The sequence below is a fragment of the Amphiura filiformis genome, chromosome 1 (genome assembly GCF_039555335.1).
Source record: "Amphiura filiformis chromosome 1, Afil_fr2py, whole genome shotgun sequence".
Lineage (NCBI taxonomy): Eukaryota > Metazoa > Echinodermata > Ophiuroidea > Amphilepidida > Amphiuridae > Amphiura > Amphiura filiformis.
Window position 1 is genome coordinate 74,128,313 of NC_092628.1, and position 23,345 is coordinate 74,151,657.

General features: G+C 35.4%; 1 protein-coding gene across 2 annotated transcripts in view; it reads right to left on the reverse strand.

Annotated features, from left to right (window-relative positions):
- The window catches only part of LOC140153139 (uncharacterized), a 61,967-nt gene extending 40,742 nt beyond the window's left edge, over positions 1 to 21,225 (reverse strand). Inside the window, exons 1-3 of one of the 2 annotated variants that reach the window (XM_072175787.1) lie at positions 20,790 to 21,225; positions 11,574 to 11,666; positions 9,843 to 9,992 (exon numbers count right to left, since the gene is read on the reverse strand). In XM_072175787.1, the coding sequence (XP_072031888.1) occupies positions 9,843 to 9,992; positions 11,574 to 11,655 (232 nt within the window). In that variant the 5' untranslated portion in view covers positions 11,656 to 11,666; positions 20,790 to 21,225. Of the gene's footprint in view, positions 1 to 9,842; positions 9,993 to 11,573; positions 11,667 to 20,775 lie in introns of both variants that reach the window. The other variant, XM_072175795.1, reaches the window with a different exon arrangement.
- Between the last annotated feature and the right edge of the window lie 2,120 nt (positions 21,226 to 23,345).

Sequence of the window (23,345 nt, forward strand, 5' to 3'; positions counted from 1 at the left end):
GCTCTGATTGGTTCTCGCTATGTAAGAGTGTATGAATATACTATACTATACTATGCCCAAGATACTATGTATAGGGCAGCTATGGTGTATAACCCCATACCACTCAGGTGAAATAGTTGAAGTCATCTCATACAGAAAGAAATTCAATTCCTATTTAATGGATGAAACACTTTCCCTGCTAAATTGTTATATTGCAGCAATGTAAACTAAAAGGCATTACTATGCAGCATCCATAAAACATGCCATCCTGGTGTTCTATTCTACCATTTCAATGCAGAACTCAAAATTTCCATTCTTTTTTTTAAACCACTTTTCAAAGTTAATAGCAATCACATAATACGTACTGTCAGACAATTCTATATAGCTGTGAATTTTGTAATTTGACTCTACTACCACCATGACATTCGTTGCATGCAATTCTTGAGTATTTGTGATGTGGGTTTTGAACATTTTGCTTCTTCATTCAGAAGTACACAACAATATAATTTGCCACGATGTAATTTTGAATAAATATGAAATGAAATGAAATTACCAGACAATTAACACAATTTAGTATTAAATTTAAACCGGCTGTACTGCAAAATATTGTTCACAACCTTATGCTTTTAGCTATATGTGTGGATGACTGGATGTGGATCATGTGGTATTGCCAGTGCAGTTGTCAAATGTGTGAATATAATGTGCTATTGTATGTGGTCAGTGGTTATTAGCCACTTGCAGTTCCGCCATTATGCACTATATGCGGGAGAGCCTCGAACTGGCAGCATACATGAAAGGAAGAATTACGTAACCTTACACAGAATGTTATATGACTGGTTCAATTCCCATTCATGTATGCTGCCAGTTCGAGGCTCTCCCGCACATAGTGCATAATGGCGGAACCGCAAGTGGCGTAATTCTAAGTCATGGTTATTCTAAAGTCCACTGGATCAATGGCAGGGCAACAGTAAGTGACATCATATCTTGCACAATGCGTCCCATCCCCATCTTAACTAAACATAATAGAAAGATTTCGTTGCACGTTTTAGACGATGTGTACGTGTAGAACGGGAAAAAGAGGCCGTCTTTTCATGGTATTAAATTAAGGAATACAACTGCCTTTGGAAATTTAAATGTATACAGTCCCTGATTTCCTAATAAAGGACATGACACTCTAGTTTATCTGCTACAACTTAAAATATGTTAAATTAAAAATAAAGAAGACGATGAAATCTCTGTAATAAAGTAAACGTTCGTGCGGAGTTTTCTTTACATATTAATGGCTACAGGTGTGAATTGAGGTAGGAATACATGAATACCAATATAAGCGTTGCATGTGTGTGTACTTTTTTGCTACTTGAGAGAGTATCAAGAATTAAGTTTGCCTTCTCTACATCTAGGGACTATTCACAATTCGGTAATGTAGCAAATGTATCTGCCAACAGTTTTGACATAATTGGAGCCAATTGGAGGTTTTTTGAAAGGGCAATTTAAAAGCTTTCAAATCAATTATGAAGATTCATGAATTTGCTTGTCCATCCGTACAGACAAGCAGCCAGCCAAACAGACAGACAACCATTTGGATGAAAACGATTAACCCTAACTGAACTGAATCTCACTAAAGCTCACTATAAAAAGCACTGAATGCATGGATATCACATGATGCGATGACACAATCAGCCCAAGTCATATATACTCGGGGAATTGTTGGCCGGGCCAGTGAAACCGGCATGGTGTAATCTAAAGGTTTTTGAATCATGCTCAAACGTTATACGATCAAGCAAAACCAGTCTGCAGTAGGCCCTGGTCAATTTTAGGAAAATCAAGTTTAGCACACCTAAAATACATATAAATACAAGTTAACTTAGCAGCTATAGGCTACCTTTGGTTTAAGATAATTATGGCAACAAAATTTGGCATAACAAAATGCTAAATTCGAGCTTCTTTTGGACTAATTTCACGATATTTGACAAATATCGAAGATGGGATGAGGGTAAAAAATGTCACTTTTTTAACATTTTCTCTTCAGAATGTCAATAAAAATATTTTCATGTGAAAAAAGTAATGTTTTTCCTTCCATTTTTGCACAAAAAGTCAATTTTGATTTTTTCACCCAAGCAAAGACTGCTGAGTTCTGACTGATTTTGTTTGATAATAATTTTGAAAGTTTTCTTATGCCTTTGGCTATTTATTATATGGATGCCACTTACATAAATTTCCCACTTGTACTTTCCTATTAATATGAGTACTGGTAAAGTTTACAAATGATGTTGACTGACCTGCTGCAAGAAATCTTAGGCATCAATTCAATAGAATTGTAGAGTTTATTCTATCATCTTCAAGTACATATACTTTGATGTTTGCAGGAAATCAAAGTCAAACATTTTATAACTTATAGTCATCAAATCAAATGAAAAAGATGATAAGATTATGTACTTCCGTGTTTCCGACCGTTTATATGCAACTCATCTGCTAACCCTAACACTGCCATGGTTTTTTGCTATCGGAAGGGAAAAAAGGAATGCAAAAGGAGGGAAGATGAGCAAAGAAATCACTTGGCACCCCTGGGATATGAACCTTAGACCTCTTGTTTGGCAAGCACAAAATCACGAACCGGTATAGCCACTGGCGTTTCGCTGGCCTGGCCAACGAATCTGTGCTTAATTATATTTGACTTGTGATTTTCCTTGTAAGATTGTTTGTGGTTTAAGGGTTAATATAAGCCTCAATCAAGGGATATACATGATCATTAACCCTAACACCGCCTATTTAGTTTTTTGCTATCAGAAGGGAAAGAAGGAATGCAAAAGGAGGGAAGATGAACAAAGAAGTTACTTGATACTCGCAGGATTCGAACCTTAGACCCTTGCATGCCAAGCACAAGATTACTGACTGGTAGCTACAGGGGTTATGCTCATTTTCCTCATAAGACTTTTTGTGGTTAGGGTTAACAGCATCCTGGGAAATAGCGTGTTAAGGTCTTAACCCTTGAGGAATTATATAGTGAAATTCATGATTATTTCAATGCTCTAGTGAAAAATTTACAGACCTTCTATACAATTGCAGTCATTATTTGCCTTGGACAGTTGGACTTGATGTGTGTCAATTATTTTATACCTTGTATTTTTCTATAATTTCGTTATAATAAACATCTCTTTAGGTTTTATACAAATTTAGAACAAGCTAATACTAGGTGATACGCTGAGAGTTTGGGATTACTAAAAACTAGGATGGTTCTCACACCATTGCTGGACCATTGTCAGCAGAATCCTGATATCACAGGTTTTGGACAGAAAAAAACAAATTTATCAGGCTCATTAGGGGTGCGCTTATTGGGTTGTGCGTAGGCACTTTTTCCACTTCAGGCTTCAATTGCTCCTCATCATGACTTCTTATACATTGCAAAATCTATACACAGATTACACACATTTAGTTATTTGGATATTACAAATGTATTAAGATGTTCACTGAAGTGTTTAGTTTCCTCAGGGTTGTGTCTAATTCAGGTCATCTGAATGTATAGTTAGCATCTTTCATTCTGAACAGGAAATATACAGTGATTGGATTTGATCATATCAATAATGTGTGATTTGCATAAAGAATAGATTCCTATTTAAATATTAGTTTTCACTGATCACATCATCCCCTTTTAATTTAAAGCCAAACAAATGAGGTAAAACAAAGATTGCTATTTCATTCCAACGCCTGCAATGCGTGTATTAGCTCGCTGATCTTATTACATGTATTATTGCACAGAGCATCATGTAGCTGGGACGTATATTATAAAACGTACGATGAATAGCAATATGCGCACATTTATACGTTACTGATTCAATGACATTCAAGTGCTTGAACTCTGAATAAAACCGGAGATCTCCGGATTTAATATAAAAACTTAAATTTTACTGCAATTAAAGCATTTTTGGCTCAGTCTTTGTCTCATATCCCTGGTCTTTCACAGTATTTTCATACACCACTGGGCATTACAATCATGCAAAAAGTAGAAATTCAAGAAATATTGAGGGCGTCACTGTGGAGCAAATCACCCATTATGGCTTTTTAACTCTCTTGAATGAAGCTTTTAATTCAAATGCATTTTTGTAAAAATATATCCATCACATATCTATGCTTGTGTCCAGAAAATGATCCCTCGTGACTGAGCAACATTGAATCTCTGTCATATACTAGGTTTTTAAAGTACCGTACGGTACTTTTCATCTATAGTATCTAGCTTTAAGCTGATTCGGGCATACCCTGGGTAAAGATAATAAATACCGTAATAATAATAAATAGTATATTTTTAAAACATGCCTTACTAATATAGTTTTATGATTTAAATTGTAGCACTAGTATTAATTTGTATAGCCTATTCTCTGTAAACCGCCTTGAGGTGTTTTGTACAGGCGCTATATGCAGTTTTGTTGTTGTTGTGTTAATATATAAATAATCAAGCTATATAATGCCATTATATAGCAAATCAGAGCATTTATCTACTCCACTGACCAATAGTGATCCACGCTAATAATTGCTCCTGCAATTTAATTGTTTTCACTGCTGCGAGCTAAGCACTTATCTCGCAAGGACACACCTAACCTCGCGCCTATTGGAATTTTATTGAGTGTTTAAAACATGATACGACACACGTGAGATCGAATAGCCATTTTAATTGTCGGTGGTTTCCACCTTGGTGAATGCCATGCTGTGATCATGTTCACTGATATGTTATGATCACAGTGTATTATAATAATAGCAAAATATTTTGAAGTTGTCAACTAGTTTGATGTCTGAGACACTATAAGCAAAATGATCTCAACTCCAATGGCACAATCACTGAACTCCATTAAAAAAGCATGGCTCAAAATTTGACCTCTAGTTATGGAGTATGAGTTTATGTACCCAACACAATGAAAGGTCATTCTGTCAATATACAAACATATTGGGGTTAAAGGACTGTGCACTGACAGATGATGATGTTTGACATCCTATAGTGAGATGGTCATCATTAAAGATTCATTAGATTAATTCAATTCAAATTCAATAGAGAAACATTTAGTCTCCTTTATTATAACCGATCATTATATTATTGGATTAATTGGACAGATCTAAATTGAATTTACCGCCATTATTATAAAATGTTGGCCTAAATGTTAAAATGTAAAATTTTAAACTTAAATAAAACTGAAAATTGGACACTATTACATCTTCAATGTAGCTGTATCGAAATAGCTCAAGATCATGATGGAATGTCACAAAGAATGCTTCCTCCATCTTGGCCCTGTAATGATTCATAAAGAAAGCATGCTGCACAAAACTGTATCACTAATTGGCCACTATGCGTATTATCTTCCAATGTGCACATTATAGTACAAAACAAAGGCTTTCTTTGCCTCAGTTGTTCGGCTCAAAATTAAAAGGGGAAATATTTTATGGAAAAGAAATACTAATCTATTATTTATGGAAATATTACAATATGGCTTTAAGTATATCAACAACAAGTATCAAGAGTTAAAGCCCAAGCTTTCAAAGAAAATCTGTTTTTGGTCAACTTTCATAAAATCTTGGGCTAAAAAACAAACATTTTTCTCCTTTACAAAGTCCATTCCTATATGTGTCTAATATCTGCTGCTTACTGACCATACACGATGCATGGTGGATGATCCTGTAAGAGAGCATGTTAGGCGAGTTACAATATGGGCGAGTTAGGTAAAGGCGAGTTAAAAAGGCGAGTTACCCCCACAGAGTCAGGCTATTTTTAGATATTCCCATGGGTAACACTATGAAGTCCCAGTGGCGAAGTTACAGTAACACCATGAAGTCCCGTGGTAATTACAGCAACACTATGAAGTCCCAATGGCGAGTTACATGCAGTAACACTATGAAGTCCCAGTGGCGAGTTACAGTAACACTATGAAGTCCCGGTGGCGAGTTACAGCAACACTATGAAGTCCCAGTGGCGAGTTACAGTAACACTATATGATGAAGTCCCAACAGTGAAATAAAAATATCACAGTGTATTAAGCGGGGTATTAAGTACTGTTTTTTTTTAAAGCTGCTAGTCCAAAATCAGCAAAATCAGTTTCCATTTATCATATATATTTCTCTCGGGCTTGCAATGATCTTGGGAATTAATATATAGAGGCAGTGCTACTCTCGCCTGTGCATAGGCTGCCCTCTTCTTCTAGTATAAATAAAATCCGGAAAAAAATCAAATTGTATGTGCCAAAGTCAAAACACATAATGCCTAGGCAAATTTGTACAGTATTAATGGTATTTGTAATAACTATTGATTGCAGTATTTAAAATCAAGGCTGATATCTATTTATATGATAAAGTATAATATGGAACGGACATGAGTCAAAGAATACATTAATGGTAGCAATTTTTTAAATAATAATTTTTTGAATTTTGACCAAAACTGCATTTTTGGTTCAAAATCTTGGACTTTCCGGAAATTCACAACTCGCCACGTGGACTTTCCGGAAATTCACAACTCGCCGCGTGGACTTTCTGAAAATTCACAACTCGCTGCGTGGACTTTCCGGAAATTCACAACTCGACGCGTGGACTTTCCGGAAAACACTGCAGGGGGTAACTCGCCATTTTAACTCGCCTTTTTCTAACTCGCCTATTTTTTAACTCGCCAATAACCTGTTCTCATCCTGTAATAGGTTTACTAATTAACATTGCTAATTAGTAATAACCAGGTTAGGCTGATGGCAGTGATGGACCCATCATTAATATGGACATCATTTAATGAAATGTAATTTTAATTTTGCCCAGTGACTGTAGCCATAATTTTTATTTGTCAAAATATTTTGTGAAACGTTTTAAGTTAATCTTTTAACTTATGCACAAATCAATTGTAGTCCCGGCCCCCAGGGGGCCGGGGATAGCGGGGACCTACCCGGGGATGTAATTTTGGAAACTGTTACAAACATGTTACAGTCCCGGATTAGTCCCCGCAGGGCGGGGCACTATTTCTGTGTACATCCCGGGGTACATCCCCGGCCAAGTCCCCGCCCCCCTAGCCCCGGGCACCATGTTCGAAGTCCCCATGAGTGTTTCCCCAAGATACGACCCGGCACAGTTGTGAGTATTCTTCTATTACGCCCCGGTACACTCCCCGGGTAGATCCGGCCTGTTTGAGAGGCATTACATCCCCGTACACTCCCCAACCACGCCCCGCACTGCGGGACACATTGAGCTGTTACATCCCTCGCCAAGTCCCGGCTCGGACCCCCCGCTATTGCCAGGGGGCTGGGACTACAATTGATTTGTGCATTAGCACTTTGTATTAAATTTGACTGTATATAGCGATGGGTCTAATTTTGGTAGCTTTTGGTATATTGATGGCTACAATTTCAAATTGTCAGAATCATATCCCTACCCAACCAAACTTGAATACCCCCACCCCCAGATTGCACTTCAGAATTAAACTAGCCCCATGACTTGTTGTCATGGTTATACCACGACTGCATACAACTGGTGCATGGTTGTGCCCTCTATATTTGCATTAATTGTGGTCACAGCCTTCAAATGAACTTGTGTGGTTTGATAATGTTGGTGACCAGGTGAATGGCTTGTGATCTATCAATCTTGAACACATGCTAATTGATATTAAACAGGGGCGGATCCAGGAACTTTTGATAGAGGGGGCGCCTTTTGGTCGATGACGAAAAAATGGTGTTAAGGGGGTTACCCCCTCGAAAACTCAATGGTTTTGGCCCATTGTTTGCTGTTCATGGCCGAATTTGTTCATTTTTTAAAATTTCTTTCATATTTTGTATTTTTAAGTTAGGCCGGCGCCTTTTGCTAGTCAAATAATAGAGGGGCGCGCGCCAGCTGCGCCCCCCCCCCTAAATCTGCCCCTGTTAAATTATCAATTAAATTTACAGAACAGATCCTTTTTTTTCATGTTCTTCCAAAGAAATTTTAATTTTAATACAGAGAACATGAAAATATAGCTGAAAATTGGTCTGAAAATATATACTACTGATCTCGGAAAAAAACCTAAATCATTGGTGATATAAATGCTAAGTAAAAAAGCTAAAGCTTTCTTTAAAAGTGCAGATTTACAGTAAGCTATCCAAGCTGCTGCTGACATTAGTTCAATAAATGAAACAGGAGATCTAGAGACAAGAAACAAATTTGCTCCAATTTCTCCTTAAATACATTAGCAAATGTCACACTTCTTGACCTGGAACAACGTTCAAGTGTAAGTGCGAAACACTAAGTGATTTGTGTAGTAATAATTTTTAGGAACACAACACCACATCTTTAATTTGATTTGAATTATCATAAATTTTAATTGTTCAAACAACCAAGCTTGTTCAATCGAGTTGCATTAGTTTAAGGCTCAACCGAAATGGCATTTGTCTACCAATCCGATATCCTATATCAATTTTATAATATCGGCCTATATCCGATCCGATCCAATATCGGTAAAAAATAAAAAATAAATAAAATGTTCTGCTTTTTTTAAAAATTATTTTTTCAGCTGCTTTGGAGAACTACTGGACATATTCTGAAGTGCTAGGATAATTCACAGTTAATTAATTTTAAAAAAATGATATAGCCATAGAAATAATTTAGCCTTTGGGAACTAACCAGTGACAGGGCCAGGAATTTTGTTTCAGGGGTGGCATAGGGGAAGTGAATTAAGGGGGGGGGGGGCAAAATCAACCAATTTTGAGCAAAATTGGCGCAAAAAGTGGAAATTTTCATAATTTGTTGGGACGGCTGGTTCCAACTTGGCACTGCCACTGGAACTAACAAGACAATTTGTGCAATGTTTATTAAACATTACAAGGCTAAATTTCAGGCTAAATATACCCTTAGACATTCAAGATGACAAATGAAGCAATTTTGGTGACATTTACTGCAAGTCATCCCAATTTATTTCCAGCCAATTCAAATGATTTTCTAGAAACTGCATTCTCACATTCTGTTAAAACATGTTTAAGCACTGAATTTATGAAAAACTACGTATAACCATCCACAGGGATTTAACAATGCCCTATCATGTACTTCAGCATTATTCAGTGCGAATTTAAAGCACCAGGAGAAACTGATCCAATCCCTGAGGTATATATTGGTAAACGGTGACGAAACAGATACAAGAGCGGCAAGCAACCACCAAGATGAGATGATAGAGTTAACGTTCAACGTTATGCAAATGTGAATTCACTTGAATATTGACATAGTAGTGTTGATTTAGCGAGTGAGTGTATATCGCTGGCTTTTGCTTTCTGTATTATTGAATCATAAGCATCATTAATACATGAAGTCTCATTAATAATTTACAAAATCTGATAAATGGCAGTTTTTTCTATGAGAGAATGAAGAGTCACAATATAAATGTCTAGTTATAGTACATGTAAAGAAGAGTTAACTTATTTCATGACTCACAAAATAAATGTCACAGGTTACAATAAAAAGACATCTTACATGTAATTTCTCAAAAATAAAATGACAAATTACTGACAAGCTTTACAATGATATTACTCCAACATGTATCTAAATTTCACTCTGAGTTTGGGTTGAAAAGATATGTATAATAATGTGTAAATTTTTTAACATTTACCTGAACTCGAGACTATAACTCGATTGCAGCCCCCCCAATATTTTTCTTGCTCCCACAACTTTTGAAGCAAAAAAAACCCCAAATTACGTAAATTTCCACTTTTTGCGGCAATTTTGCCCCCTAATAATCACTTTGCCCCTAATGCCCCGAAAAAAATCCTGGTGCCGCCACTGAATCTGTGCCCAGCCTATTTCAATAGCATATCTACCTAACTCTGTCAAACAAAGTCGCCTTATCTTATAGGCCCAGTATGTTTGTGACTCATTTTTTGGTAACTCACCTTGTTCAGACTCATGAGTCTCACATCTGAGTCCTACATATCCGTCTGCACACTGACACACAAACGCCTCCCGTAATCGCACACACGTCCCACCATTCTCACAAGGTTGACTGGCACATGTGTTGTCTGGTTCTGTGGTTGTCACACCCTCTGAAATATAATAAACAAAATGTAAATGTATACACATAGTCTTATAGTGTACATTGCTAGTCTTGACTTTCAATCTGTTGGACTTTCTCATAAGCATGATAAGCATGCAAGCTGAAAAGGTAGAGCATGTAGAGGAATATTAATAATCTAGCAAAAATTAAATTGAAAAAAAAAAGAAAGATTGTGTACACGCGTCAAATCAAATGAAAATCTTAATATCTGGTAAAAATTACATTTTTGGTTAAAGCTGTACAAAAGTCACCAAAAAATGACATTTTCACCCTAACATCAAATGTCTCAAATTAATTGATGATCTTGTTCATATATCCATGTGTTGTGTATTCTGCACACCAAATATGAAGTTTCTTCTCCATTTAGCTTCAAAGAAATAGCTAGTTAAAATGTGACATTTTTAGGTAAAAATGAGAAAAAAACATTCAATGGGGGCCGGAGCAACTGTTGCCATAGCAATGGAATAGAACGCATGGGTAACAAAATTGTCAACATAGCTGAAAAGATTCTCCTACTCTTCTGAACATTTTGATATATGATTTGTGCATTTGAAACATCTGTCCAACAACACCAACATTTTATTGGGCTGTCCTCTTACTGTAATTATTGTCAAATAAATGAACCAACGAAACTGTTAAAACCAACATTATAATCATTTTGTAAAGATTATAGCTTCTGTATTAAAATTGGTCATCTGCTATAAAAGCCATCTTTTCATGATGATATTAATTGTTCCAAACCAATAAAATAAAATTAATTATTACACCAACATATACCAGTACAAGAGAAGTATTACTCATCTGTTTGCAAGGTAAATATTATTTCATTTATATAATAAATGATTAAACACTCACCACAATTAATCACATATAGTGATATTGAACAAAAATGGACTTTGGAATACTGTGTTTTATTGATTCACAGTTGGATGGGCAAATAAAATTATGAGTATTGCATTACTAGGGTACGTAAACTAAAAAGCCATAGATAACTATATTCAGTATGGTGTGCCTAACAACCTGTAACTGCAGCTGAGTGATTGAAATATGGTCAAACAGGGATATGGTTTTTAACCTGTGCATTTGCATGGTAGAATGCTATCTTCAGTAGATAGCAAATATTAGCTACAGATTGATTTTTAAACCAGTTTTCTTTATCAAATTATGCTCAAAATAAGGTCAAACTCATCTTAAATAAAGAAAATAAGACAAATGTTAGATCTCAGACCACAAGATAAATATTTGGTCAAGTTCTGTCTGGACAATGAGATTTACTTTTCAGAAAAAAGGTCAGCTAACCAAACTAACTTAAATTGGCATGATCTTTGGCTAAAATTTAAATCACAATCAGTCATAATTTTTAATCTTAATCAAGAAAAGCAGTTTCTCTGCTCAAGGATAAATTTGTTTGGCCAAAATTGTGCTGGGAGAAAAGTGGTGTACAGTAAAATTGGGTTGTTTTGGGGGTGTTTTTTACTTTTAAGGTGACCTGTTTAGGAGGTGTCTTGAAAAATGAAATGTGGTCACACACATGTGTACACTATCACAACACTTTAACCTGGAGTCTTACCTGTTATGCTTGTGTTGATACTACAAATAAGTATTGTGAGAATCACTGGAAAATGGCTGCATTTCATCCATAACTTAGCCATGCTGACCAGATCTGAAAATAAAGTTTTAAAATACTCAAGTTATCATTAAAAAAGAAAAGCATATTTCCAGAGGAGGATACTTGGGGTGCAGGGCATTGCAAATATGCTCATGTGTAATATAGAATATCCCCAGTATTTAATTAGTATCCATTTTGTTCTCTATGGAAACATGGTCTGAGTCCAGACTCTTTTGGTGGAATCTCTTTGGCTTTGATGCATCTTTTTTCTGAAACTTTTCTTCTTTCAAAATAGGAGGTGGATCAGTATGAATATATTTAACAATGATAAATGGCATCAAATCCAGACATCAAATTCAATGGATTTTCTCCCAACCATACCAATCTATTTACTCACCATGCACCAATTGAACTTGAAAGCTCTTGAACATGATGGAGGAAAACTGGCTAGAATCCAAAACCAAGAGGTACATCCAGAACCACTTTCGTGTCATTTTATCAGTCTGATGAAAGTGGGGAAGGATTCTGGGAGATGAACTATGCCTGGAGAAAGGAGGCTATTGCAATGAGCTGGATTTCTTCAAAACTCCCAAAGGACATTTTTCTTCAAATCCTTTTGATCCCTAACTGCCATATGGGATTATGTGGTTTCATTTGGGAATCATCTAAGGTCAAAGTCAGCAGGTCCTGCAAGTTTATTTTAAGAGGAAGTTCAACCATTTGAAGAAGAGAACACTGTTTCTTCTGTTGAGAATGTGATCTGCCCTCCGGCTGTTGGGAGATAATGCTGAGATAAATAGAGCAATCTGTTTTCTAATGGCATGTTGGTACAGTTTGATCACAAAATTAACAGATGTTTCTGTGCTGCTGTTACTTATAATGTTTGATAATAGTTAATAAGCTTTAATACATGTACATTGCTTTTTCTCTAGTGCAGCCATTAACATGTCAAGATGGTTTTCTTGAAGCTGCCCCCCTCTCATGCTGACGTCATTGACTTAAAGTTAAACGGGTATAATAATAATAGAGCATGTTTATACTAAGCTCCTAGCATTAGCATTAGCATTACAGGCTCATTACCACACTTTTACTCCCCTGCATTTTAAATCCTCTCAACATGCTCACTGTCACCTGGTTTGTTTCTGCTGCGCAGCAAATGCAGGCTATCTCACCGTGGGCCTCTCTAGCTAGTAGCTACGCCTAAAGATTTGCATCTTCCAGATCAAGGCAACCTATACACAGGCCTAGAAAATGCTTTAAAGCGAACCATGATTTTAGAGGGTAGGGGTGAACATGGCTGTGTCAGCATTTGTTTTCCCTGTACTTCAATGAACTCTGCCCTGGAAAATTGTAGCGTTTGAAACCAAGAGTTCTAGTATTTGGCAAGGGAGATGTCAGAGGTCAGCAATGGGTTCATTTGGTGTCACCCTTATTGAGATGATTCACATCTGGTGAAAGCAGCTAACTGTGAAGTTGATGTATCCAGATGGGTGATAATGATAAGCAGTGAACAGATCCTGGTGTGTGATGAGAATGAGATCAACACTCAAAATACTTATTATATGTCTTCATGTGCTGCAATTTTGCAATAGGTGTTGTGTGTTGGGAATGTTATTACTCTCAAGTGCTTGATTTGTTTAGACTTCACCAAGTTAAAAAGTTCAGAATAGAAGTTTAGAATATTTGGAAAGTGGTGTTAAAGTTAACATTTAGATTTTAGTTACTTTAATGCTGTGTGCAGGATCTGTGGTAGCACCCACAGCAGCACCAGTGATTTTATATCACTAATAAAAGCAAAATATATGACCTAAAAATATTTATAAAAAATAGACCTGCAGACAGCATCGTCATAGGCTATATGTATGCCAACAACTTCCAACATGAAATTGTTCCAAATTTATTAGCAAACCAGAATTGTTTTTAGACAATTTTGTGTCACTATGAAATAAGGCTACTGACAATCAATCTTGAGTTTCCCATCACATAATTTCTGAAAAAAGTGAGGTAACTTTTTCATTATTCATTATTTTGTGACTTTCATTATATGACCAAACGCAAGTTTAAAATGTGTTGTTATTTGTTATCAGACGTCAATCTATCGCAACAAGTTAAACTGAACAGAATCGCTGATAATGAAATGGATGTTTCAATTTTGATTTTCCACTAAGTTCATTCATATTTTTATTCAGTACTCACATAAAAATATTACAGCACATATGATAAAAAATATACATTATAAATACATACGGTCGCATGTCATGAATTGGTCATCTTTTGTGTAACATGATGTAAAATGAGAAAAATATCACCAATTTTGATTCAATTCAACACAACTTTTAATGAATACATTTTAGACCATTATAAGTATATATTTCTGGAAAGCTTATATTACAAGGATGCCAAATCAACAAAGCATAACATCATAATACAGGGTGGGTGAGAAATATACAGGGTGGAACAACAACAAAATTAGCATCTTTCTTGTCATGGTGAACCCCATATTTTTCCTTTTCTGAAAGCTATGTAGATCAAAATAAATATGGATTCAGAAAGACATTGCATGGGTCCTTCAAACAAATTAGGAAGAAAGAGTTTAGTATCGCTATGCTAAACATACAGGGTGGTCAAAATTGTAAAATAATTTCACAATTTTTATGACATTTTTCAATCAAAACTTTTTTCCTCCATTTCTGGCACTAAAACTAATAGCATAATTGAATTCCTCATCAAATTTCCTTAAAAATATGTGTTCTTTTGAATAAGCAGGGTGACTCGGACAAGAGATAGTCCATTTACAAATGTCGGAGCATAGTATGCACACTTTGTACAGTAACATATAGGGAAAACTGTCTTAATTAGCATTTAATTAGGAAATTAATTGGTTACATCTTTTGTTACAGTTGATGTACTATGAGGTAGATCTACAATCCAGGATGATATATGTGCAATTTGAGGTCCATGCTAGTTGTACTTTTCAAGATACAAAGGTTTGAAGTTTGCCATATTTTCACAATTTTGTGTATAACCCTATGGGGTTTCTCCCGAACTGCTCTCCGAACCGGCTGCTCCATTGACACATCTTACATATTGAGGTATAAATCTCAAGGTACTTGTCCAATTAACTTGGGGTTTTTTGTATTTGAAAAAGAACATAATTATCTACAAAATGACACCAAACTTGCTACAATAGGTATTGTACTTTTAGAATAAACCTAACTTGAAGTGTGAAGAAAGTGTTTTCATGTTACGGCTGCTCCATTTTTGGGTGACCTATTTGTGACATGCGACCATACAAGATATGGTCAATTGCATGAAATACCAGATATAGCAACGAAATATATGGATTATGGAGTAAACACCAGACGAGTACCAAGGATAGCCCAAAAAGCCTCAATAAAATTGAAGCTTATTTCCATTGGGGTCCTTAAAGAAAAAAGAAATGGAGGAAACAAGCAGATCAGGCAACAGAACCAAATAAATAAATAAATAACTCCCAAACCCAAAATATTGCACATAAAAATAAATAAATAAATAAATAAATAAATAAATAAATAAATAAATAAATAAATAAATAAATAAATAAATAAATAAATAAATAAATAAATAAATAAATAAATAAATAAATAAATAAATAAATAAATAACACCCAAATCCCATATATTGCACATAAATTACGACCAAAAGCAAAAAAATCAAACCCCATCAATACCTAATGAAAGAACTCTGCAGTTCTTATGGCTTGATCCATCAGATGTTTTTTGATGGTATTTTTAAATTGGGTCATCTTCTTTTTTTGTGCAAATCTGACCAGTTTTTATTTTAATTTTTAGAAAATCACAATAATGAATTCAAGTGACGGTCAGAGAATAAAGTAAGGGCGGGTGACAGGAATCTCAAAATCGACTTTCATTAGCCTAGAAGCTGATGATGCTACCAAATCATGCTATTTGATGTCCAAACCTACATTACCCAACCTACTGTTGCATATTTTGTGTTGAGTACCTGATTAAAAAATAGAACAGGAAATCTGGTAATACACTGAAGCATGTGAAAGTCTTACAGCATAGCATACAACAACTAAATCAACCTTTATTCTGGCTTTATGAATCCATTTGTATTGTAAATGTTAATCTTGATAGATTATGTCTGATGTCTGTATTTCAGCTTAGCAGGATATTCTACAGGGTGTTCCATAAAAAGCAGGCCTGATGAATGTTGCGATATTTTAAAAGTTTGTTTACAGACAATATGTGCAAACAATTAAAAAAAACAGAGCTAATTTGATCAAATAGTTTAAATGATCTTGGATGTAAAATTGGTTGCAGAATAATTTTGATAATATAGCTGGTTTTCTGTTGACTTCAGATCGCACTGTAAATGGTTGATTGGGTATTATACATTAAGTTCGAGTAATATGTTTTATGCATACACAAATTATCCAAAATTCTAAACAAAGTTTCGGATATGATTTGAATAAACTTTAAATGTCAATATACTCTTGGTATAAATGACAAATTTGAAGTTGTCAGCAATAATAGTTACAATTGAATGCGGTATGTTCATGGTTGATTGGTGAAGTGGAAACAGCAAAACAAGTACAGTGGTACACAATTTGCTAACCCATTCAATACAATAAGGAAACAAAAAACATTACAAACATTATTTTTCACCTCGTCTGAAAGTACTTGGTCTGGACTGAAACAGTTTGGTGCCATTGTGATTGGTTTGGGGGAAGACGCTCACTACCCTATGTGAATAACTAATAGATTTCTAGGGTCTGTGGTATAACACACTTTTAAATAAAATTCTACTTTTAAAGATTAACAAATTCAATTTCACAAATTTTAGGTATGCTGAAAATTGATTAATTGCTTAATTTTCACTCCATTTTTTTGACCTGATGGCTATTTTTCTAAATTTCACCTCCACCTAACAAAAAATCTTATGTGTCCCATTTCCATGGTTTTATTAGTTAAAATGCATTGAAACAACTAGGATTGGGATCTATAGACTATAGAGTGTACAAAGAGTGTTCAAAATTCTGTGTAAAACCCATAGTCTATGGTTCATCAGGCATGGTGAAAACTTGCATTGACTGAACTTGTCATTGTACACCCTATGAATAGATGCATTGAACCACACTGCCTCACCGGACTGAACCCACTTGGTCAACAACACTATACCTACATTTTGTTGTGATTACTATGCATTGAATGTAAATAAAAAGCAACCAGTGGGGATTTTGAAAAGTCTTTTATTCTTGGAATGAATCACTTTTGTTTGCCCGGAACAGTCCTTTAAATAGTAATGATATAGCCTTCAGTTGCAGGAGTTTCATGTTTGGCATACAGTTTGGCACATGACAACTTGAGGGATCTTGCATTCACAAATTCTTTTGAAACCCCCTTATGAAAAGCAGATGAAGATTACAATCTTTTACACCTCCAGACTCGGTCATAAGCCACACCCTCCGGTATCCACAAAAAAGGCTATAAAAAAACCAAAAAAACAACAACACCTATTTACTATTTATAATCCCTCTAACTATAATAAAGTACAGGGAGTAAATTCTACTTTTTTTTTTATATGCAAGTAATACATGTACAAATGTAGTTTTTGAAATAATTCTGCATTTTGAATAATTTCCAAGGGTTTATTCACAGTTTGTTTGGGGTTATGTTAGGTTATGTCAATGTTAAAGGTTTAGGATATACAGACCATATTCTATGGATATTCCAAAGCTGGCTTCTTGTCTTGAAAATGTGAACATTTATACCCCTTATCCTAACAAAAGTAATTTATAAATACATTAAAATTATATAATACATTAAAATTGATCAAGTCACTCCAACCAAGAAACAATTTTATCCGTGGATCCTGGGGTGGGGAGGGAGAATTTTGCAAACTCAACTCTTGTATAGTTCATAGTCAACACCTGTGCACCCAGCACCCATCTAGTCATGGGGCCTTACCATCTAGATGTACAGCTCTCTATAGTATTATGGGCAGTGTTTGAATTTAGGAAAATATAAATGGTTGTCCCACGGACAACCAGATTACAATTTCTGGTTGTCTGTCTTAAGTTTTTGGATGTCCGTAGGCCTACAAATGTGACTTTTGGCTAGATTTATGGTTGTCCGCCGAATCAGTATTTTTGGTTGTCCGGCGACTTTTTTAGTTGTCCCGGGCAACCGGACAACTAAAACTAATTTCGAACGCTGATTATGGGCCCAGAGTCTGAAGGGTTATTTGTATGAAAAAGGTTAAGGGGGTACTACACCCTGACCAATTTTGTGCCTATTTTTTGCATTTTTCTCAAAAATTATAGAGCATTGATGACAAGTAAGATAGGCCTATGTATATTATAGGGGCAAGGACTACAACTACTGCACTAGAAATTTTATTTCAGCAAGACAACAATTGTGGAGTTACAGTCAAAAATGAGGGAAAACCAATATTTGATTAATAAACATAATCAATAACTACTTGCCTTGAGTTGCTGAATTTTCAGTACAGTAGTTGTAGTCCTTGCCCCTATAATAATACATATCTTACTTGTCACCAATGCACTATAATATTTGAGAAAAATGCAAAATAAAAATTCCCTTTAAAGGGAAAGCCAGCTTCAATGCAGAAGATGCCTTGTAATTAGTTTGGGTGGTGGCATTTTTAGGATCACTCTTTTTTATGATCCATCATGTTTCATGACAGTCCACCAAACCATCAATGATGAGAACATGCACACAGAAACAGCAAACCAAACAACTCCTATAAAATTGGTCAGGGTGTAGTGTACTTACCCCCTTAAAGTTAGGGTTTATAGGACATTTCAGATTAGGATTAGGGATAGGGTTAGGGTTAGCTTTGGGGTTAGTGTTAGCAACATGGATTAGGCTAGGATTAGGGTCAGAGTTAGGCTGGGTTATAGGGTTAGGGTGTATGGTTAGGGGTAGTTTTACTTTAGGGTTAGGAATAGGACTTATATTATTAGTTTAGGGTTAGGGTGAAATTTAGGGTTATGGGTTAGCATAAGTATTAATCATAGGGTCTATTGGGTTAGGACTAATGACCCTTTGGAATATCGACACATAACTGATTTTTCTGTCATTACTAGAGTGCTAAAGAGTTTAACAAATTACCAATATCTAGAACAAGCAAATTATTAAGGGTAGACGAGGTATTGTTGGTCGAAGCAACCTAAAAAGATTTTCATTGTCTAAATCAATATATTATTGAAAAATAACACCTTGATGTTTTGCAAAAGTTCATTCTACACATCGTATACTTTGCAAACTTGCTTAATTTATTGTTGTTTTTGAGTTATGTACGTTTTACAAAAGTGTTGTTGTTTCAGCCCTCTTTACAACGTAAAGAACCGCAGCACGTATAAAAGTATATCTGTGATATTTTAATTCTTCTACACACTCGCTATGAATTGAGCAATATAGTTTTTGCCAAAGCTCACTACCATTCGTAATCACAACAGTTTAAAATAATTAATAACCTTAATATTAAGATCTCCATTTATACATGGCTCGCAATTGGATTTTCCCACAGGCCTGTCCTGTCCATCTAAAGTATTACCATTTCCATGGTTTTACTATAATCATATTGACTACTATACTGTGCTACTAAAAATATTATTTAAGTCTTAATATTTTATACATTGTAGGATGTCTTACTTTGAAATTACATCTCATAATCTCATTATACATGAATCAAATTGAAGATTATTTTCTTATCTCCCATGTACCGAAAATTATTTGACTTTCCAAATGAATGGGGTACCTGAATAGACATTTCCTGAATATTGTTTGCTTGTCCCACTCATTTTTACTCAGGTATCATTTAAATCTCTCAATAGGTTTTACAATACATGTAATATGAACATCACTTGACACATCATCATCCGTGAAATCTTTTACAAATTGCTTTTCGATTTTGAGGTTTTGCTTGTTCATGAATATGGTAAAGTCTCCAAACTACTACTTATTAGTATTATTCTACTTTTGTGGCTTTTAAGTTTATTTTTAGTCTTTTATTTCCTGTTTTCACGATTTCCTTTTATATAATTATTCCATACTTCTCCTTCACATCATACTTGGTCGATTATATAAACTATTTTGGAATTTTTAGTCGTACTTATTCAGAAATTCAAGAAACATGGAAATGGAAATAAAGGTCTGCACAAGAGTTGAAGCCGTATGGCTGGGGTTTGAATATATTGCTTTTGGAAAAATTATAGCATGTGCATGCAATGATTGTTGCGTTCAGGCCAAGTATTGGGAAATGCTCAAAATAGTGGTTGTTGATGAGAAATTATCAGAATAAACCGATGCAAACATATTATTCTTGCACAATTAAACCCGGAAATTATGGTAACCTACCAACATAAAGATTAAAAGAGTCAAAATGAGTTCAAATTTAGTGAATCATGAACTTCAGGAATTTAAATGGATGCTCCTGTATGTTGTTTTTATAAACCAGAAATGTAAATAATGGCAGTACAAATTGTAATCATTATCATCATGACAAATTAGATAATAAGATTTGCATGACAAACAATTTACAGAGCTACTGATCGAACAATCAAGTCACCATACAGGATTGCGGTTTACCGTTATACATGAAGTATTATTAATTCAATCAGCTCTATCAGGATAATATTATTATATTGATTCGACGGGTGATTCGATCAATTGATACATGTACATATCAGCTAATATAATAGGCATACTGCAAATTTGTAACAATTGAAATGACAATATACCATCTATTTTTGTACATTCATAAAGTGACAGATTATGCCGATGTATTGCATAAATCCTGATGTTTTAAAAATGACATTTCTAGTTCTATACCCGGGTTCTATAGTCCGGATTTTAATATCAAACAAAATGACAGAGAAGATGCATGCATGGACTGGAGAAGATGCTAGCGATAGTCTCGTGAAGGCCTAAATCATGATAAGATTAAGATCTGCCTAAATCATGATAAGATTTAGATTTGAAATATTTAAAATTCCAAAAACTGGAATCAGGTTTGTGTATTAAATTTTAAAATGAATAAATTGGCTCTTCAGTTTGTTTACTGTTCTGCCAAACGTACGGATCTGTTTTCCCATTTACATCTAATTGGTCAATTATAAACCGATTTTACTTACAGTAATTTACTCACCTTTTTAATACCAAAAGCCGCGAATAAATTCCAATAATTAAAGTTAATTGTAACATCAGTTGCAGTTGATACAAGTCCCTGGATCTGGATACAGGTATTTGATATCTTCCAGCACAATGGAGTGCACGGCAAGTGTGATCCAAAAGTTGCCCGTTAGTCACGCAGCAATGGTTCATTGACACAACGCCCGCCTAGTCTCAACAATATTCCATAATTAATGCAAAATGTAGTGGGTGATAAAATACCACATCTAGTAAAGTGCAAAATATTCACCTAAATTGTCGAGAGTCCAAACAATTCGAATCGAAAATGGCAATAAAATAAATCCGGGAAATAAATCCTATGTCGAATTGCCAAGTGTTATCTGTTCCTCCAGTTCACCGTGCATCTTCACTGGTAGCACCAAGAACGTGTAAGTGGCAGCCGCATGAATCGAATGGAGCACACCGTGTTGTGTTATGTACACACACATCGTCCGTGTAAGAGAAAATCAGTGACCTCATTCAATGAAGTTTGCTCAGCCTGGCTATGTTGTAGCGATCCCACAGTGCTTTGTCCAAATTGGTTTAATTTGATTAATACACAGAGTAATACAAAAACGTTTTTAAAATGTTGTCAAAATGTTTTTGTAAAATATTTCGTGGCGACAGGTTTTGAAGACGTTTTTACGAAAATGTTTTGTGCTATATGGCTGGGAATAAAATGTTTCATGTAGACCCCCCCAAAAAAAAACAACAATAAGGGAAGCCAGGTATAATTCATGAGAAAGCTCCATTTTTCCTAAATGTTCTATCCGATGACCCATTTGTTGACATTTTATACCCAAATTACCCCTTTTTCACTCTGTTAGGCAGGCTATTAGGCATATACCCAATTACCCTCTCTTTCATTTTGTTTGTACTCAATGACCCCCTTTTTTAATGACGTAAAAAAGTTTCAATTTTGGACTATGTTAGCCCGAATTGAAGCTGATTTTGCTATATTATAGGCCAGTGCGTGCGAAGCGTGCAATTTTTGTAGGCTATGGCCCAAAACATGGTGTTTTTCGGCTAAAATGGAAGATGCACACTGCACAGGCCAATGGTAAATCGGCCCTGGTAACCAGCGTTCGAAGCTTTTATATGTCTATCGGTACAACTATCGGTTGTAGGCCTACCGAGGGGTACCGATAGACATATAAAAGCTTCGGAACGCTGGTTACCAGGGCCGGACATACTGCAGTTACTGTCCGTTTTCCTATACACAATACACAGTGCTCTCACCCAGAGGATGATTTAAGGAAGCCCCATCATGCACCGTAAAAAGTGTTATCACTAGAGTTTCAACTGCCACTTTACTTTTCAAATCCCATTGAACTCTGTGCAAAAGATGTTGTTTTAGAATTGCCCGTGTGTCGTCATTACTTGGTCGATTTTAGATCTAAAGTGATGTATGCATGAAGGATAATTCACACCTTCTGTAGATAACGTAAAATGTGAAATCGACCAACCTTTAGAAGGTGTTTTTATTGTAAATATATCTGTCCAAATTCAAATTTAACCATGCACGTGTGTATGCAGTGGGCGGGCAGTGGTGTCATGTTCACTCACACAGCTGTGCTAACCGCAAGACTTCTGGGAAGTGCTTAAATCATCCTCTGGCTATCACCATTGACGCGTGACCCCTACAAATGATGTATGTTGGGAGAATGGACACTTGCCTAGTTAACATCACTGTGTGAAAAATAACCAGCCAATATTTTATTTATTCTCCAAAACTTCTAGCAAATATATTTCTCTAACATGACCTAAAATTACAGCTAGGTTAGATGTTCAGAAATGGTCGTACTTTTGTAAAATATGAGTGAGGGCAAGGCATAGCTAGCCAACTCCCCGTGTTATTTGAATGGAGATTTGACCGAAAATATTGGTATCGGACCGCTCACTTCTGAAGGATGCCACAAAAAACCGGTAAAAGCTACATTTAAATTATTCTAAATAGGTTCTAGAAAATAAAGTTTTGTAACATGTCCTAAATTTTTAGCTAATTTAGGTGTTTGGAGAGGGTCGTACTTTTGTGTTTTAGGAAGGACATGTAAACGACAGATAACACCAAAAATATGAAGAAATTATTTCTAAACCGTGTTTAGTCAAAAATCATTATGTTGCTCATTTTCAAGAATGCTGGTTTACAAAAAGCACGACATTGTCTGATTTCGTGAACAAAGCCACAGTAACATTGTTTCCTTTCGTTTCCTTTATAATCGGTTACCCAACTGAAGCTATGAATACCAAGCTTTATTGCGATATCGCACATGAAAACAGTCACTTGTGCACAACCAGAGAAGATCCGATTTAATCAGTTGAGCTGTTTCAATGAGTGTTATCTTGGTTTAATAGCTTTTAATGGGGTTAAGTCCTGCAAAGGTCGAGATGAATTCTACTGTAGACATGACTGCATCATGATTTACCATTGGCCAGTGCAGTGTGCATCTTCCATTTTAGCCGAAAAACACCATGTTTTGGGCCAAAATAGCCTACAAAAATTGCACACTTCGCACACACTGGCCTATAATAT